At 33.1% G+C, this 18412-nt stretch overlaps 1 protein-coding gene across 2 annotated transcripts in view; it reads left to right on the top strand.

Annotated features, from left to right (window-relative positions):
* Positions 1–14710, top strand: part of LOC143048748 (exostosin-2-like) — a 38638-nt gene extending 23928 nt beyond the window's left edge. Inside the window, exons 5-11 of one of the 2 annotated variants that reach the window (XM_076222617.1) lie at positions 1088–1227; positions 1536–1761; positions 2047–2230; positions 9633–9702; positions 11103–11199; positions 11823–11966; positions 14322–14710. In XM_076222617.1, the coding sequence (XP_076078732.1) occupies positions 1088–1227; positions 1536–1761; positions 2047–2230; positions 9633–9702; positions 11103–11199; positions 11823–11966; positions 14322–14672 (1212 nt within the window). In that variant the 3' untranslated portion in view covers positions 14673–14710. Of the gene's footprint in view, positions 1–1087; positions 1228–1535; positions 1762–2046; positions 2231–9632; positions 9703–11102; positions 11200–11822; positions 11967–13910; positions 14064–14321 lie in introns of those variants that run through there. The other variant, XM_076222619.1, reaches the window with a different exon arrangement.
* Positions 14711–18412: the final 3702 nt, after the last annotated feature.

Below are 18412 nucleotides of genomic sequence, written 5' to 3'. Positions count from 1 at the left end.
TACTAGTATCTGATGGCTGTACACCAGTACTAGTATCTGATGGCTGTACACCAGTACTAGTATCTGATGGCTGTACACCAGTTCTAGTATCTGATGGCTGTACACCAGTACTAGTATCTGATGTCTGTACATCAGTTCTAGTATCTGATGGCTGTACACCAGTTCTAGTATCTGATGTCTGTACACCAGTTCTAGTATCTGATGGCTGTACACCAGTACTAGTATCTGATGGCTGTATCCCAGTTCTAGTATCTGATGGCTCTACATCAGTTCTAGTATCTGATGGCTGTACACCAGTACTAGTATCTGATGGCTGTACACCAGTACTAGTATCTGATGGCTGTACACCAGTTCTAGTATCTGATGGCTGTACACCAATACTAGTATCTAATGTCTGTACACCAGTTCTAGTATCTGATGGCTGTACATCAGTTCTAGTATCTGATGGCTGTATCCCAGTTCTAGTATCTGATGGCTGTACACCAGTACTAGTATCTAATGGCTGTACACCAGTTCTAGTATCTGATGGCTGTACACCAGTACTAGTATCTGATGTCTGTACACCAGTTCTAGTATCTGATGGCTGTACACTAGTTCTAGTATCTGATGGCTGTACACCAGTTCTAGTATCTGATGGCTGTACACTAGTTCTAGTATCTGATGGCTGTACACCAGTTCTAGTATCTAATGTCTGTACACCAGTTCTAGTATCTGATGGCTGTACACTAGTTCTAGTATCTGATGGCTGTACACCAGTTCTAGTATCTGATGGCTGTACACCAGTTCTAGTATCTGATGGCTGTACACCAGTTCTAGTATCTGATGGCTGTACACTAGTTCTAGTATCTGATGGCTGTACACCAGTTCTAGTATCTGATGGCTGTACACCAGTTCTAGTATCTGATAGCTGTACACCAGTTCTAGTATCTGATAGCTGTATCAAATATTTTTCTGTTTTCTGTTTAATTCATTCTATTGGTCAGCCAAATTAATTGTTATCATAGTTATATTTGATCTATATTATGAATTTGCATTCTGTTCGGTTATAGAAGAGTTTAAGTGTTGAATATGTTCCTCTTTTTTTTAGGACTCTACATTTTGTTTGGTAATAAGAGGAGCTAGGATTGGCCAACCAGCTTTATTTGATGTGATGTCAGCAGGCTGTATTCCAGTCATTGTTGCTGATGGTTATATTCTACCGTTCTCAGAAGTTCTAGACTGGAAAAGGTATGATTAAAACATGTGTAATAAAATATTGGAACAAGGACAATTATATCCCCTCTTATCAATGTAAAGGTAGATATTTTAATTTCAGTTAAATAGCTAGAAGATTGGTTGATTCGTTTGGCTACTTTATATAACATGGCTAATTGTGGATAAAAGTGTTTTTTAGCCAGGTTACTTGGTAACTGTTTCTAAAAACAAGAAAAAAAACCACCAAAAAACAGAAATTACTTGAAGAAAACAATATTTTATACATATTGTTTATTATAATAAATGAAGATAATAGTTGTTAATGTGTTATTGTTTTACAGAATAGCTGTGACTGTTTTAGAAGATGATTTGGAGAACATGATACAGATATTAGAATCCTATTCACAAGAAAAGATATACGAACTACGACAACAAGTTAACTTTATATGGCAGAAATATTTCAGTTCACCAAAAGTTATTGCCTTGACAACATTACAGATCATTAATGACAGAGTTTTTCCTTACGCAGGAAAGTCGTATGAAGACTGGAATGACATTCCAAATACGGTACGGTTTCAACACTACCTTTAGCAAAATTATATTATATTAGCTTGGCCTTGGTAAAAGGAAAAGGAGACAGATTTTATTTAACTGATCCCACAGCTTTTGTCAACACTTAAAATTGAATTGTGTGATAAAACACAGACAAGTGTTTATTTAAACCATGTTAAGTTGCATGCTTGATATGTTTATATAGTTAACATAGAAATAAGTAGATGTGGTATCATTTGCCAACATTCAGAGATTTATCAAAGCTGCATTATATATATAAAGACAGTCTTTCCCTTACAGAGAACACTTAAGAACCCCTTATTCCTACCATTGCGACCTCCCAGTGCTCAAGGATTTACAGCAGTAATTCTGACATATGATAGACTAGAATCATTGTTCAAAGTTATACATTCTGTGGCTAAAGTTCCCAGTCTGGCAAAGGTTGTGGTAGTGTGGAACAATCAGAAAAAGTCACCACCTCCAAGTAAGTATCTGTAATACTATAGGGACAAATTTTAAGACAAATCAGGAAAACAAATGGCTAAAACTAAATGAGATAAAGTTTTGATTGTTGGTGATAAAAAGCAAACAGTTAGACAACAACTAGGCACAAGAGATGTCAGATGAATTTGCATGTCAAATATTTTAAAGATAAGATAAGAAAATCTGTATTTTAAACAAACTATTCATCTTTATGCATTATATTTCAAAGGAATTAAGCCAAAGCTGTAAAAAATGCACATACATTGTGTACAGGGCAAATTATGATAACTAACTGAATAGCTAGCAACAAATGTTTACTTAATTAAAAAGAAACCATAGAAAAACCATAAAATATCCAATAGTTTTCATCGGTAATTTGTGCATTTTCCCTTTCATCAGTGGACTGGTCATGATACTAAAAATATTGGGTCAGTTTGCAATTGACATGCAGAAAATGCACCACGTAAGGATTTAATTTCCCTTTCATGCTCAAAATTGCACATGTTTTTTTCCACAAAAAGCATGAGTTTTCGGTAAATTAGTTTATCATTTTTTACTGATTGTGTGAAAATTTGAACAGAAAATGTACGAAAAACGTGATAAACTTTAGAAATTTGTGTTATCTGCAGTATTATTCTATGATTTCTTTATTAAGACTTATTATCATGTATGTTGCTATTCACAAGTACCTACAACTAACATACCGTTCATGCTTTACTGATCTGAGTTTATATTCATACATAGTCTGGTGCTGTTTCAAGTTGGTTTTTCCCACTTTTTCTTGAGATGTATTTGTTCAACTTGTTTAGTCACTATAAAGTGTTACAATTCATATTTAGACGCAACACATAAATAGTGACCAAAGGTTTCGCTACAGTACGCCCAGAGAGTATGTAATCGCGAACTCTAATCACCGATTTCCGAGTGTAGCGGTGTGACACCGCGAATCACGGATTACACTCCCAATTTCCTCCAAAGATTCTCTCCCAACACCGCGAGGCTGTTTATTGGTTTATTGCCCATCGGACAGGGTTTCCGCTGGCGGTCGCCATTTTCGCAATTTGCAAAAAAATAATAATTGTGGCGATTAAAATTCGTCATTGGCGAAAGAATTTGGCGAAAGAAATATATATAACGATTTATTTTCAGCCATCTTGTTTGTTTACTATTTTCGGGTTTCTCTGACTTTACCGATCAGACAATACTCGGAATTCACCTTGAACTCGTTAAGATTTCGACAGAAAATCAATAATCAGCTGATTGCATTTATAGCTATCGACATCAAAGGACTAATTAATAAAGGTGTTGATTGTATGATATGACAAAATGATATGGTTAAATGGCTTCTGTCACATGTCTCAAAAGGGATTTATTTACCGCTTTGCGACGCACGTGTTTGAAGCAAAATTTACACTTCCTCTCCTTCTTTTGAAAAGAAAATTATTGTTATGACGAAAAATGTTCAAAAGCTAGAAAGGTATCTGATTTTAAACTTTATCATTTAACTTTCATATAGATCATTGATTTGAGTGGGTACTTCAAAGTCGTTTCTGTAACACAGGTGTTTCAAGCATATAGTTTTACTTATTTACGATGGTCTAGAAAAGAAAACTGTCGTTATGAAGAAATCTATTTAAAAGGTTGGCATGAGAGTAACCCTTCAATATAATGACTACACCTTACACGAGGGATCAATTCCAAGTAATAAGATTCTTCGTTTTGTTGTTAAAAAACACTTCTCATTTTTTTTTTTGGGGGGGGGGGGGGGGGGGGTGCTTGAAAAAAAGAAAATTTTAAAGGAAAAATATATTTGGCGAAAAAAATAATAAAGTGGCGAAAAATATATTGTTTTGGCGAAAGAGGTGGCGAAAAAAATAATTGACCCAGGGGAAACCCTGCCATAGGATGTACTGAAAATTAATGACGCGTGACAATATCATCGGATTAGCCAGATTTATTACCTTTGTACATTTAATCGATCTTGATTGCACCTGTGTGCTTTAAAATACGTTATTTAAATGTCCTTTCATTGTCAGATAAAAGTGTGACATTTTTATTTAAACCAAGATAATTATTCTTTTATGTATATGCACATGTCATTGTGATATGACATACAACGTACAAACGTATAAAAATACGAATTAAACACTTATTTTGTATTTTCATTATAGTCAGATCAGGTCATAATTTTAGTTTTTTCAACAAAGACGATTTTACCACAATTAGAACATGACCTACTCAGTGAGCAATATTCGGTTCATTAATAGTTCAATATTATATAATTAATATCAACTGGCTTATAACAAAATGATGTTTTTTACGGTAATATGTCCAATCTAAATTAAACCCAAGAGTTAATTTATCGGATCAACAAGTGAACTCTGTTACTTTCAATTTATTTTGAAATGTAAAATATTATGTTTCACCAACTCGGTAGATTACCGACTTGAAATATTTGAATTTAAAAAAGAAACTGTAAAGTGACAAATAGTTTTGTATGCAATGTGGCAGCCCTATATTCATAAATACTGAGATACATTCGCCGCCCAGACACAACACAATAATCACAACCTTTAAATATTTAATTATATGGAGAAAAAAAATCATGTGTTTTTTATCCGTTTTGATCTGTAATTGATCTTTAATTATTTAAAATAAAATTGGATTGGGCAATCCGTATTTTACTGCTAGTTAAAAGTCCTCGGCGAAATATAAAAAGAAGTATTTCAACAATTTATAAAATAGAATATTTAAATGAAAATTATATCGTGTTCTACAAGAAAGAAATATGTAAAAAAAAATGTCGATAGGATTTTTACGATCGACAAATTTTCACAGAGGATCTCTACCAACGCCCATCAGGAACTGAACGACATGCATCCTTTTTCATCTACCATTAATATATAGTGTGGACTATGGACGTATAAATAATGTCCGGTTTGATGTCCCAGTGGCGGATCCAAGGGGGGGGGGGGGGGGGGGGGGGGGTTCCGGGGGTGCGCACCCCCCTTTATTTTTGCCGATCAATGCATTTGTATCGGGACATATGTTTTGCACCCCTTGCACCCCCCTTTGCCCTGGGTTAGCACCCCCCCCTTTCGAAAATTCCTGCATCTGCCCCTGTGTCCTCTGTTGACTGAGAAACGTAAAAATAAAAGGCTGATGTTGGTTAATTCAGAAAAGGAATGCAATTTAGAATCCGGTTAATCAATTGTAAAAGTACCTTCTAGAGCCTCAATCTTAACGCACACAAATTTATGTCAATCATTACAAAGCAAGTTTAACAGGTCGAGAACTCTAGATTTTCTGACGTCAGAATATATTTGCATAGTAATTTCCAAAACACAAGGCCAATATGGCCTTGAAAAACTGACCAATCGACTCAATGAACTACAATGCATTGTGGGCTACTACGAGTAAACTACTACTTAAAACACGTGGAATTAGTGGGAAAACAGTCAATTAATATATTGTCTGGGACTCTCATTACCAAAGTTTTTATTCTGCAAATATATTTAATGTAAAATATATAACGTAATCTTCAATTTGCATGCTCAGATTAAAAAAATATTGTTTATTGGCTTCACGATTCGACTTTCTTTTTCGCCTTGCAAAAGTAGTTGAACTGGTTTTGTGCATTGTTATGAATTGAACCTGCATTAATTTCACGACATGACACAGTGAAATATCCAATGAAGTGACCACTGTCTAGTAAGAAAATCATTTGAGCTCTTTTAAACCTGTATAATGGCATTGCAAAATCATTTCTGCCTAGAAACACACGAAACTTTCATTGAAACACTTCTTTCTGTACTGAATGTGTATTTTTTTTTATCAGGACCTGAACTAATAGTAAGAACATCATAATATTCAGTATGCTAAAAAGAAGTGTTATGAAAGCGGCAGGGGCAGGTCCAGCCATTTTAAAAAGGGGGGTCCTAACCCTGGACAAAAGGGGAGGGGGTTCCAACTACATGTCCCCATCCAAATGCACTGATCGTCCAAAAAAAGGGGGTTCATCCCCCGGAACCCCCGCCCCCTGGATCCGCCACTGAGCGGGTACGGTATATAGCTCAATACATTTTTTATAGTTTCATCCATCGATAATATCCGTTTGTTGCTAACTTTATCACAAAATATACCTCAGAGTTTTTTTATCATTCGGCTGCTGTCCTGTTGACATATGTAAAATATCTCCAATATTAAAAGTCTCTGGATCATAGTGGGTGCCATATTACCTAATTTTTTTTCTTTCTAAAACGTGCTTTGTATATAGAAATAAGAAGATGAGGTATGAGTGCCAAATGAGACATCTTTCCAACAAAGACATAATTTAGTAAAGTAAGCAGTCATAGGTCCAATGCTGAAAAGTAAGCTATTAATGACCCAAAAATTACTTGTGTAAAACAATCCAAACAAAAAACACAAAAAAAAACGGCCCAATTAAATATATAAAAGGACAAGAAATCTATCCCATCAAAAAAAATATATTGTATAGGAGCCTGTATTTCAGTGGTTGTCGTTTGTTTATGTGTTACATATTTGTTTTTCGTTCATTTTTTTTTATATAATTAAGGCCGTTAGTTTTCTCGTTTGAAATGTTTTACATTGTCATATCGGGGACTTTTATAGCTGACTATGCGGTATGGGCTTTGCTCATTGTTGAAGGCCGTACGGTGATCTATAAATGTTAATTTCTGTGTCATTTTGGTCTCTTGTGGACAGCTGTCTCATTGGCAATCATACCACATCTTCTTTTTTATTATAGATCCAACGCTGCAATTTTCTCAAAACATATCAAATTTTCCACCTTGTCGCACATACATATGGATACAATCATTACAGCTTATTTCCTAATGCATGTCATGATGTGGAGCAAAACTTTGGTTAGCTTGTTTGCTTTGTTTGTATATTGTACAAAATATAAAATATACAAGTTAAACTATGCCTATATATATATATTGTTTAAAGATGTCAATCTTATTTTCAAAGCTTGTATAAACAACTATACAAACAAAGCAAGCAATCAAACCAAAGTTTTACTTTGCAGGGTTAAGAAATCAGCTGTAATGATTTTATTCAGTTTGGCAAATGTCCGAGTCCGTTTAAAAAACGAACAAACTGAAACTACAGTTGCTGACTTCACTACCTTCAAAAAAAGGGAACAGTTTGGAAGTCCCATATACTGAAATGTGACCAACAAAAATACTTATTGATTTTGTTAACACTGCCATGTATGTAAATATTTCTTCGCCTTTTTTACGAACACAAAATTCAAGGATCCCACATTTGCCTTTAAATATCTATACGAACATTGCTGTACTCTTGAATATCAGCACCGGCTTACTTTACACCATTAAGTTTGTCTCATTGGTAATTGTGTTTTTTTCGCTGTTGTTTCTGGCTTCTGGAGGACAACTACATGAAATCTCTGTGCCATCATCAAACATGGCTATATATCGGGTAATTCAAACCCTTTTTTCTTCGCATAGAAACAACTCTTCGTTAATCTGAGCATGGAAGTAATACTTTATATCACGAACTATAAATGAGGATACACAAAATGAAAAACTAAGCGAAATTGTGAATCCCGCATTGCACGAAAAAATGTGTTGTATTTCAGTAAATAACACGTGTTCTTGGTTGATTGTAAACACGTAGTAGTCCATCATGCATTGTGACTCATTTAGTGGATTGGTCAAAAACCTAGGTAAAAATAAATTGCGTCACATGTAAATAAACAATTACATGTGCGAGAACATAAGTATGCTAATTTATGCATTTCCATATAAGGTAGTGGTCCCGACCTGTTTAAACCTTGAATGAATTTTCCCACGGTTATCCAGAAAGGTCACCTGAGTTTATTGTTACATGATACTATTTCCCGCCAAATAAAAATCTCGTGGACAAAATTGATGTCACTATTTTTAGCATTCAATATTGTGAACGAAGTCAAGTTCAAGTTCAACTACGCACTGTTGATCACTGAGATGCGTATCGTCTTCCCACGGCAATTAATTGCTTTAAAAATATTTAAAGATCACTGTTCTAAAAACAACACAAAAGTTTACATTCATTGTGCGTATATGAATATTATGCAACGACGAGTTGATGCAGCTATATAAGTATTCCTGTTGTAGCCGAAATGTATTATTTATCCTAAAGTAATGCTAACTAATCGTGAAGAGAAAATGCCGTAGACTTATTAAGCATAAGGAATGGTGAAAAGTATTTTCTTTTTTTTCTTGCATATGTATACAAGTTTTAAGACGCGTAATTTTCTTTCTCACATTTTATATCCGGCGTTAATTTCCGTTTATTTTCACGCAAGTGTGTCTCTTTTCGTAAGTTATATAAATTACCGATAAAAAAAACCCGAGGTCATAATCAAGTATAGATTTTGTTTATAAAACTTTAATGCAATTGAAATCATTAACAACAACCTTTTACTTTTTAAAACTTTTATTTTGTAATCGTAAAATGGAAATGGCGTAGACTTATTAGCATAACAGATAGTGAATAATATTTTCTTTTTTACTTGTATAAAAAAACTTTGAGACGTGTAACTTTTCTTTAAACTACCCTAATTTATTCAGCGTTAGTCTCCGTTTATTGTTACACAATTATATCTCTTTTAGTAAATTAAATATTTATTTACTGATAAAAAACGGAAGTCAAAATCAAATAAAGTTGTTTTTAAAAATTGATTTAAATGTACAGAGTAATTAAAAGAATTAACAACAACGTTTTAATTTTTATTTTAATCTTTCATTTGTTTCAAGCAATCAGATATAAACTGATAATCAATAGACAGGAAATTCAATTGTTTAATTACATTAGAAATCTCGCATACCTTGACTGTCGCGTGCCGGCATAGATCAGAAGGATTAGGGCAATTAATTACCTGGTGTGACACCGCGTCACTCCAGACTGGGAGAGATGTCGCTAATACAATAAACAAAAGGTAACGGATTTATGCGGAAGTCGGAGGGAATACTCCCAAATTTCTCCGAGAATTTAGGGAGTGATGTCGGAGTTTCCTGGTGTCACACCAGGAAAAAACTCGGTGTATGGAGTTTGGGATGGCTTTCACGAAAATGGTACTGTATCACATGAGAGAAGCTAAGAAAAAAGAAATGTAAACACTTTCGACCTTTTTTGGGGACCATCAATCTCATATACAAAAAGTTCTTTATTCTATATGTACATTGTAGGAAATTATGTGTTTGTGCAAGCTTTAGAAACTGGAAGACATATTACAATGATTTATTGTTTTAAATCTGTAATTTAACATTTAAAAAAATCTGTTTGTGATATGATAAACCATTAAAAAGATGGAACTTGGTTTATAATGTATCTGTGGTATTTCTGTAATATTAATAAAACTCTTTCCTATTTAACAGTGACATCATGGCCAGATATTGGTAAACCATTGAAATTTGTCAAGACAAGGAAAAATAAAATGAGTAATCGGTAGGTAATAAGTATATGTATAAAAATAAGATGAGTAATCGGTAGGTAATAAGTATAGGTATAAAAAAAGATGAGTAATCGGTAGGTATCAAGTATAGGTATAAAAATAAGATGAGTAATCAGTAGGTAACAAGTATAGGTATAAAAATAAGATGAGTAATCGGTAGGTATCAAGTATAGGTATAAAAATAAGATGAGTAATCGGTAGGTAACAAGTATAGGTATAAAAATAAGATGAGTAATAGGTAGGTATCAAGTATAGGTATAAAAATAAGATGAGTAATAGGTAGGTATCAAGTATAGGTATAAAAATAAGATGAGTAATAGGTAGGTATCAAGTATAGGTATAAAAATAAGATGAGTAATCGGTAGGTATCAAGTATAGGTATAAAAATAAGATGAGTAATAGGTAGGTATCAAGTATAGGTATAAAAATAAGATGAGTAATCGGTAGGTATTAAGTATAGGTTTTAAAATAAGATGAGTAATCGGTAGGTAATAAGTATAGGTATAAAAAGAAAATGAATAATCGGTAGGTAATAAGTATAGGTATAAAAATAAGATTAGGTAATATTGATGGATTGCTGTTTATCTCCACTTACAACACTATTGTACTATTTCTTGGCAGTCAGATTTTATTGGTGAAGGATGGAGTGCCTAAAGAGAACCATCAACCTTGAGTATATAAAAATAAGATGTGGTATGATTGTCAATCGGACATCTCTCCACAGAAGACCAAATGACATAGAAATTATAAAAATAAAGTGTAGTTTTACAGCTAGTAATAAAAAAATCTATTTATGTAGATTTCCTAGGACCCATTTTTTGTACAGGGGGTATAAAAGTTGATAAAAAGATGACCATGCAAGGGCTGAATCGGTCAAGGTTAAAAACTTCCATCATTATGTTTATTTTAAAGATTAAATCCATGAAAACCACAATTGTTTGTGTAAGTACTTTTCTTCTTTCCACTGTTACACATGATTTATCTTTTCTAGATTTTTCACGTTTGATGAGATCCAGACAGAATGTATATTAGCTTTAGATGGCGATATTGTAATGTTAACCACTGTTACACATGTTATATGTTTTTCAGAATTTCCTGTATGATGAGATCCAGACAGAATGTATATAAGCTTTAGATGATGATACATGTATTGTAATGTTAACCACTGTTACACATGTTATATGTTTTTCAGAATTTCCTGTATGATGAGATCAAGACAGAATGCATATTAGCTTTAGATGACGATATTGTAATGTTAACCACTGTTACACATGTTATATATTTTTCAGATTTTTCCCGTTTGATGAGATCCAGACAGAATGTATATTAGCTTTAGATGATGATACATGTATTGTAATGTTAACCACTGTTACACATGTTATATGTTTTTTAGATTTTTCCCGTATGATGAGATCCAGACAGAATGTATATTAGCTTTAGATGATGATATCGTTATGTTAACGGCAGATGAACTTGAGTTTGCTTATGAAGTATGTATTAACATGAGAAAATAATGACTATACTGATCACATTTATACAAGTACTTTGTTAACTCATATCTTTTTAAATATGTTCATGGCCTATGTCCATTGTGGCTTAAGTACCCAGGCAAACAATTTTTTCTCAACATTAATATACGATACTCTGACAGACTACCTACAGAAAAAGAAATATAAGATTCTCTTTTTGTTAATTTGTTATTTGTATAAATTCTTAGAATATAAATACACGTATTACTTTATTTGATTGTGAGATGTTATATTTTCTACAACTGTTTTAGATTAAAATAGAAACAAGAAAAAGAACAAATAATTAAGTTTTTGTGTTTTTGGTTTGTTGTAGTTGTTGGTTTTTTTTTTAAACTACTTGTAATATTAATAGGTTGGTGAATGGAATAATTGTCAGGGGTACATGTCTGTCAGAGAAGGACTCATTTTACCTATACCTCTTGAGTTTATGTGTTAATTGTAGTAAATACTTTATATTTAAGACTTTGAACATAAAAGCAATGGTCAGTAAAGCAGGTGAAACATTTTAGATGGTACAGTCTGGTAACTTTTTGATGATATAATTAATCATAAAATTTGTGAACTAATATTTGTTCTATTTATAGGTTTGGAGGGAGTTTCCTGACAGATTGGTAGGATTTCCCTCTAGAGTTCATCTATTGGACAACACTACAAACAAATGGAAGTATGAATCTGAGTGGACCAATGACATCTCAATGGTCCTTACTGGGGCTGCTTTCTATCACAAGGTAACAAATAAATATGTAGGATCTTAACATAATTTGGCTAACATGTATGTAAGAGGACAGATTTATTTATCTACGGAGTAAAATAAATGCATGATAATGATCAAATTGAACGTTCTATCATATACCAATTAACATGCTATTGAGCTGTGTTTTTATGCCCCACCTACGATAGTAGAGGGGCATTATGTTTTCTGGTCTGTGCCTCCGTTCGTCTGTCCGTCCGTCTGTGCCTCCGTTCATCCGTCCGGTTAAAGTTTTTGGTCGAGGTAGTTTTTGATGAAGCTGAAGTCCAATCAACTTGAAACTTAATACACATGTTCCCCATGATATGATCTTTCTAATTTTAAATGCCAAATTATAGTTTTGACCCCAATTTCATGGTCCACTGAACATAGAAAATGATAGTGCAAAGTTCAGGTTAAAGTTTTTGGTCAAGGTAGTTTTTGATGAAGTTAAAGTTACATCAACTTGAAACTTAGTACACATGTTCCCTATGATATGGTCTTTCTAATTTTAATTCCAAATTAAAGTTTTGACCCCAATTTCACGGTCCACTGAACATAGAAAATGATAGTGGGAGTGGGGCATCTGTGTACTATGGACACATTCTTGTTAGTTACCCATTTAATAATGCCATTGTCATAAACTTTCTGTGCCCCAGATTAACTTATTATTTTCAAAATTTCTGTGCATATTCACCTATAGTTTTTTTAACCAGATTTTTGTGTCAAAAATGTCGGTTATTGGTTTGGGGATGTACGGGGGGCGGCAACCAAATGTTGTCCGTGCATTTACTCATTAAGCGTTCAACCAAACCTTTAAAATTTTAATATGTTGTTACTGACAACAAAATGGAGGTCAAGTTCAATAATGACTATTTTGACTTTTACCATTCAGGAGTTACAGTTCTTGAAAGTTTAAAAAATGTTGTGTACGTGCATTTACTCATGAACCGTTCAACCAAACCTTTTAAAATTTTAATATGTTGTTACTGACAACATAACAGAGGTCAAGTTGAATAATGACAATTTTTACTTTTACCGTTCAGGAGTTACGGTTCTTGAAAGTTTAAAAAATGTTGTGTCCGTGCATTAACTCATGAACCAGTCAACCAAACCTTTTAGAATTTTAATATGTTGTTTCTGACAACAAAATGGAGGACAAGTTCAATAATGACGATTTTGACTTTTACCGTTCAGGAGTTACGGTTCTTGAAAGTTTAAAAAATGTTGTGTCCGTACATTTACTCATGAATCGTTCAACCAAACCTTTTAAAATTTTAATATGTTGTTACTGACAACAAAATGGAGGTCAAGTTCAATAATGACGATTTTGACTTTTACCGTTCATGATTTCTGCCTACCTACCCCTGCTGAACAAACGTGTGTGTACTTATATGCTCTCTAATATTTCAAAATGATGTCACTTATAATAACTAGATGGTCAAACAGGTCAAGCTTGATTTTTGCCTTTCCATTTGAAAACCATACAATTCATTCATTTTTTTAGATATTTTCAAAATCCTAGGTAGGTGGACTTAGTAATTTTTTCTTACTTTATGCATTAAGGGCACACAGTTTGTCCTGCTAGAGGGTCATTTTCTATCTAGTTTATATGTTGTTATTGTTGACAACATGGAAGTCAAGTTTGATATTATTAATCATAAATTTTACCTATTAGGAGTTTTGGTCCTTGTAATATTGATAAATGCCAGAACACAAATAAATGTTAAAGAATCCGGTTTACTGTCATTTTGACAGCTCTTGTTTATATTTTTTTTAAACAATGTTCAAAGCATTTTCAATACATACTATATGTATGCAGTATACAAGTTATCCTTTGTTTTTTCAGTATTTCAGTTACCTTTACACCCATGCCATGCCTGTTGTTTTTTTAGTATTTCAGTTACCTATACACCCATGCCATGCCTGTTGTATTTTTCAGTATTTTAGTTACCTATACACCCATGCCATGCCTGTTGTATTTTTCAGTATTTTAGTTACCTATACACCCGTGCCATGCCTGTTGTATTTTCAGTATTTCAGTTACCTATACACACATGCCATGCCTGTAGTATTTTAGTTACCTATACACCCATGCCATGCTTGTTGTATTTTTCGGTATTTCAGTTACCTATACACCCATGCCATACCTGTTGTATTTTCAGTATTTTAGTTACCTATACACCCATGCCATGTCTGTTGTATTTTTCAGTATTTTAGTTACCTATACACCCTTGCCATGCCTGTTGTATTTTTCAGTATTTCAGTTACCTATACACCCATGCCATACCTGTTGTATTTTTCAGTATTTCAGTTACCAATACACCCATGCCATGTGTGTTGTATTTTTCAGTATTTTAGTTACCTATACACCCATGCCATGCCTGTAGAACTGAAGACATGGGTAGATGAGCACATGAACTGCGAGGACATAGCCATGAACTTTCTGATGTCAAATGTCACGGGTAAGGCTGCTATCAAGGTCACTCCTAGGAAAAAGTTTAAATGTCCTGAGTGTGTGAACACAGAAATGTTGTCTTCTGACCTCAGTCACATGATAGAGAGGTCAGATTGTATTAATCAGTTTACACGTATATATCAGTCTATGCCTTTAAAGAACATAGAATTCCGTGCTGATCCTGTGCTGTATAAAGATGACTTCCCTGATGTATTGAAGAAATATAAAGATATAGGAATGCTGTGATAGAAATCCTTCTTAAAAATTAATAGAATACATGCATACATATTTTTAGTTCTTTTTTGGAAAATGACGCAGTCATTGTTCCATAACTGCCGACCTGATTTCTCTGCCTACCGCGCTTGGTTTCGTATTTACTAATTTCAATACAAACTGGAGGAATGTGCTTGTGTTATCATTGTGCATGAGCATTGTGTAGTAATCAGCCAGGAACCAGTTTACAAACTAACTGGTTTCTGTTTGTATTCCACTACAGTCGAAGAAAGTGTTGTAGTTTGACAGGAACCAGTCCAGAATTTTGTAAACTACAAAACGTAATCGGTTATTATCATTCCGTTTTGGTGTTTCATACCGACTTATATGGTTTGAATAAGCTTAAGACCCTTCAAACATTAATGTGATAGGTATATTAAAGACTGTTTTACAAAAGGATGAAACTGTTTTGCTTTAAAAGTCGTACTATAGTGATATATGTTATGTACGGATTTCCACTCTCACCGGTTAATTTCTTCTTTTACACGTGCTTTTGAAACTTCCTGTTTAAACATCGCAAGTTTTAAAATTGTTTTTTGAGTGAATTAAACTTATTTTAACAATCACGAAGCGTTCGGGAATCATTTCAAGCAGTTTCTTCTTCTCTTTGATGATGGAAAATAGGCTTTCTCAAGAAAATATCGCAAACGATCGCAGAGGAATTGAAACGTACAAGTCAAGTCGGCACCTGGTTAAATTGGCATCTAGTCAAATCGGCACCTATTTGACGTCAATTCGGCTTCCAATAATATTTATTATAATATTTTCTATTCAATTAATTAATAACTGTTACCAAGTACATAGTGAATATTAGGTAAACAACGAGACCAAAGTGAATATGTTGTTGTGTATAAAAGTAAACAACGAAGCTATGTTTTAACCATTAGACAATTATTAAAATTAAATGAAAAACTATGAGTCCCTTTCAATAAATCAAACTTTCATGCCAAATAATTAGCAAATTTAAGGTGGTTTTTTTCAGTAATGTTTAAACAGCATTAAACAAACAATCCTGTAAAAGACTTAACTGGTTAAATAATGCATAAAAATATCCAATAAGGCTATTTTATTTTTTTCTGGGACGCCTTCATAAGACGTTCGTAGGAAGGCTTCCTAAGAAGGCGTCCCAGAAAAAAATTAACATAAGCCTTGTGGTCATAGGAAGGTGTCCCAGAATAAAATTTAAAAAGCCTTGCCAGACGTAATAATTATTTGGACTACTCATATACAAACACTGTTTTTCTTGTGGCCACCTCTCCTTCGTAACCGTAAAAGATTTTATTTTACCAAATTGCTCGTTACATATTTAGGATAAGAATATTCGTTTGAACCATATAGCTCTATGGGGACTCCATATGAGAGTTATTCCCCCTTTTTCATTTGATTCAAGCGATATGCATTTTCAACTGGTAAACCATAACTGATAGAGACCTAGGGTCTTCATGAGGTCATTGGTACTAAAAATGAAAATGAGGTCAATGTCAAAGGTCAAGGTCATATTATAAATTTTGATTTTGGCTTATTTTCACTTCTTTTCAAATACTGTATGACATTTTGACAAATAATTTTTCATAAATTATTAGTTGCGACATGTCCTTACTTGTATATTTTGGTTGAAAGGCTGCGCATACAATAAAAGGGAGTTTTTGTCCATCTTACATTTAAAATTACGCGTCAAGTGGTAGTACTCATTAACCAAACATATTAAAGACCTAGGATATTTTGATTCAAGGTCCATGGTTTGTGACCTTGAAATTGAGGTCAAGGTCATAGGTTAATAGGACGTCATAAAGCCATAGGAACTAACATTTTAAACTGATTTTTCATATTTCAATATAAAAATAGATCTTTTCTAGTGGAAAGACTTCAATTGTTCTCTGAACAATTTGTTTTTAATTTACATCATATTTTGTGGGAGAAGGGGGTTCAGACTATGTGGTATCAGGTCTGTTTGCGCCCAATACACTTTCGCACCTCGCACGTTCACACCCAAGGTCCGTTTGCACTCTACTCATTCGCGCCCAATTTTAATTCAAATTCAAGTTGAATAATTGGAAAATCATGATTGTTGTTTTAAATTGCTTTGGTGTAAATACTGAATGTATTTTTAGCTTGGTATGAGTAAAACATTGAAGATTTTAAAGGAAAAACACAAAAGATAATTGTTTTTAAGCCCTTTGATCTGAAACAACAAAACAATAAAATATAGGAACCAAAATATAGCAATCCACTATTATAACCAAAACATGATAAAATTTATTCAACACACAGAAAAAAAATAGTCAGAATCTCACTTCATTATGAAAGAGGTCAATGAAATAAAGTATAGCAATACACTAACCAAAACATGATTAAGAGTTATTCAACGCTAAATAAAACGTTGACAAAATACCACTTTATTTAGAAACGATTGTTATTATCTTTAACAATACGCTATCCAAAACATGATTAAGATTTATTCAACACAAAAAAAAAATGCTGTCTCACTTTATTTTGAGACAATGACAACAATTATACTTATAAGAAAACACTTGCTTACAGAGTTATTAAACACAAAACCAATTAAGATTAGTTGCGAACATGTAGGGTGTGAAAGTGAAAGGGGGCGAACATGAGTTGGTGCAAACGTGAATGGGCGCGAACGGACCCGGATTCAGCCTATGTACCAGTGAGAAATATAGAAGCCTTTCTACGGTATTTATTTGTACAATTCAGGTAGTCTTGACCTATTCATTTGTCTTTAAAAAAAAACCCAGCCAGTTGGCACCTTCACTTCACACACACACATATACGAATATCAATTATATGCTTACGAGACATGTTGCATTGTTAAACTAATTACGGTATGTGAAAATCAAGACTTGCATAAAAACTATCCCAATATTAGAGACAGTGGCGTCATTTTTCTTCAGAGCTTTCAGCTCTTTGATTAATTTTGAGTCGTTTAAGACTGACCAAGTATTTATGTCTTTTTATTATTTGAAATGTTGAAATACAAACGTTTCAAAAATCGATTCTTATTTCCTCACAAGAACAGTTGTTTTATTAATTCACTAGCTTTTAATGTGTTTGATAGCGATGAATGAAAGATGAATTCTATAAACATTATTATTTCAGTGCTTTAAGCATATGATCTGCATGTTAAGATAAATGGTGCTATTTTATATTTACTGTATATACTATGTGTTTATTGATGTACAAGAAAGGAACTTTGCATAAGACAATTTATTATACTGTTAAACAGAGATAATAAAACCAAGTCTCAAATTTCATTGTAAAAAAGACAAATTATCAATGTCATTTTTTTTTAAATTTTCATCAACTATAATTGGATTGTTTAACACTTCATGTATTTTGTCTAATGTTTATGTATTTTATATAATATTATTAATAAACAAAACTCAACTTCTTTAAGATTTTTGTCAATATGGATCATTGGCTGGTATCTTGAGATGAGATGTATATGTAAGACTCAGAGCGACACCCTTTCCTCAAATTGACATCCAAAAAGACATCCCAATATTATACCACTCTGATAGACATCGTTCTTGTTGTTTAAAGCGCATCCAATTTTTAGCTACCTAAATTGATATCCATTTTATGGATTTGCCATAAGGACATCATAACTTTATAAAATAACCTTTGGTGTCAATTTTAAGATTTAAAAGATTATATAAAATTAAGGAGATCTGGTATGATTGCTATTGAGTCAA

This window comes from Mytilus galloprovincialis, chromosome 10 (assembly GCF_965363235.1).
Source record: "Mytilus galloprovincialis chromosome 10, xbMytGall1.hap1.1, whole genome shotgun sequence".
Classification (NCBI taxonomy): Eukaryota; Metazoa; Mollusca; class Bivalvia; order Mytilida; family Mytilidae; genus Mytilus; species Mytilus galloprovincialis.
This window is presented reverse-complemented; position numbering and strand designations above follow the sequence as displayed.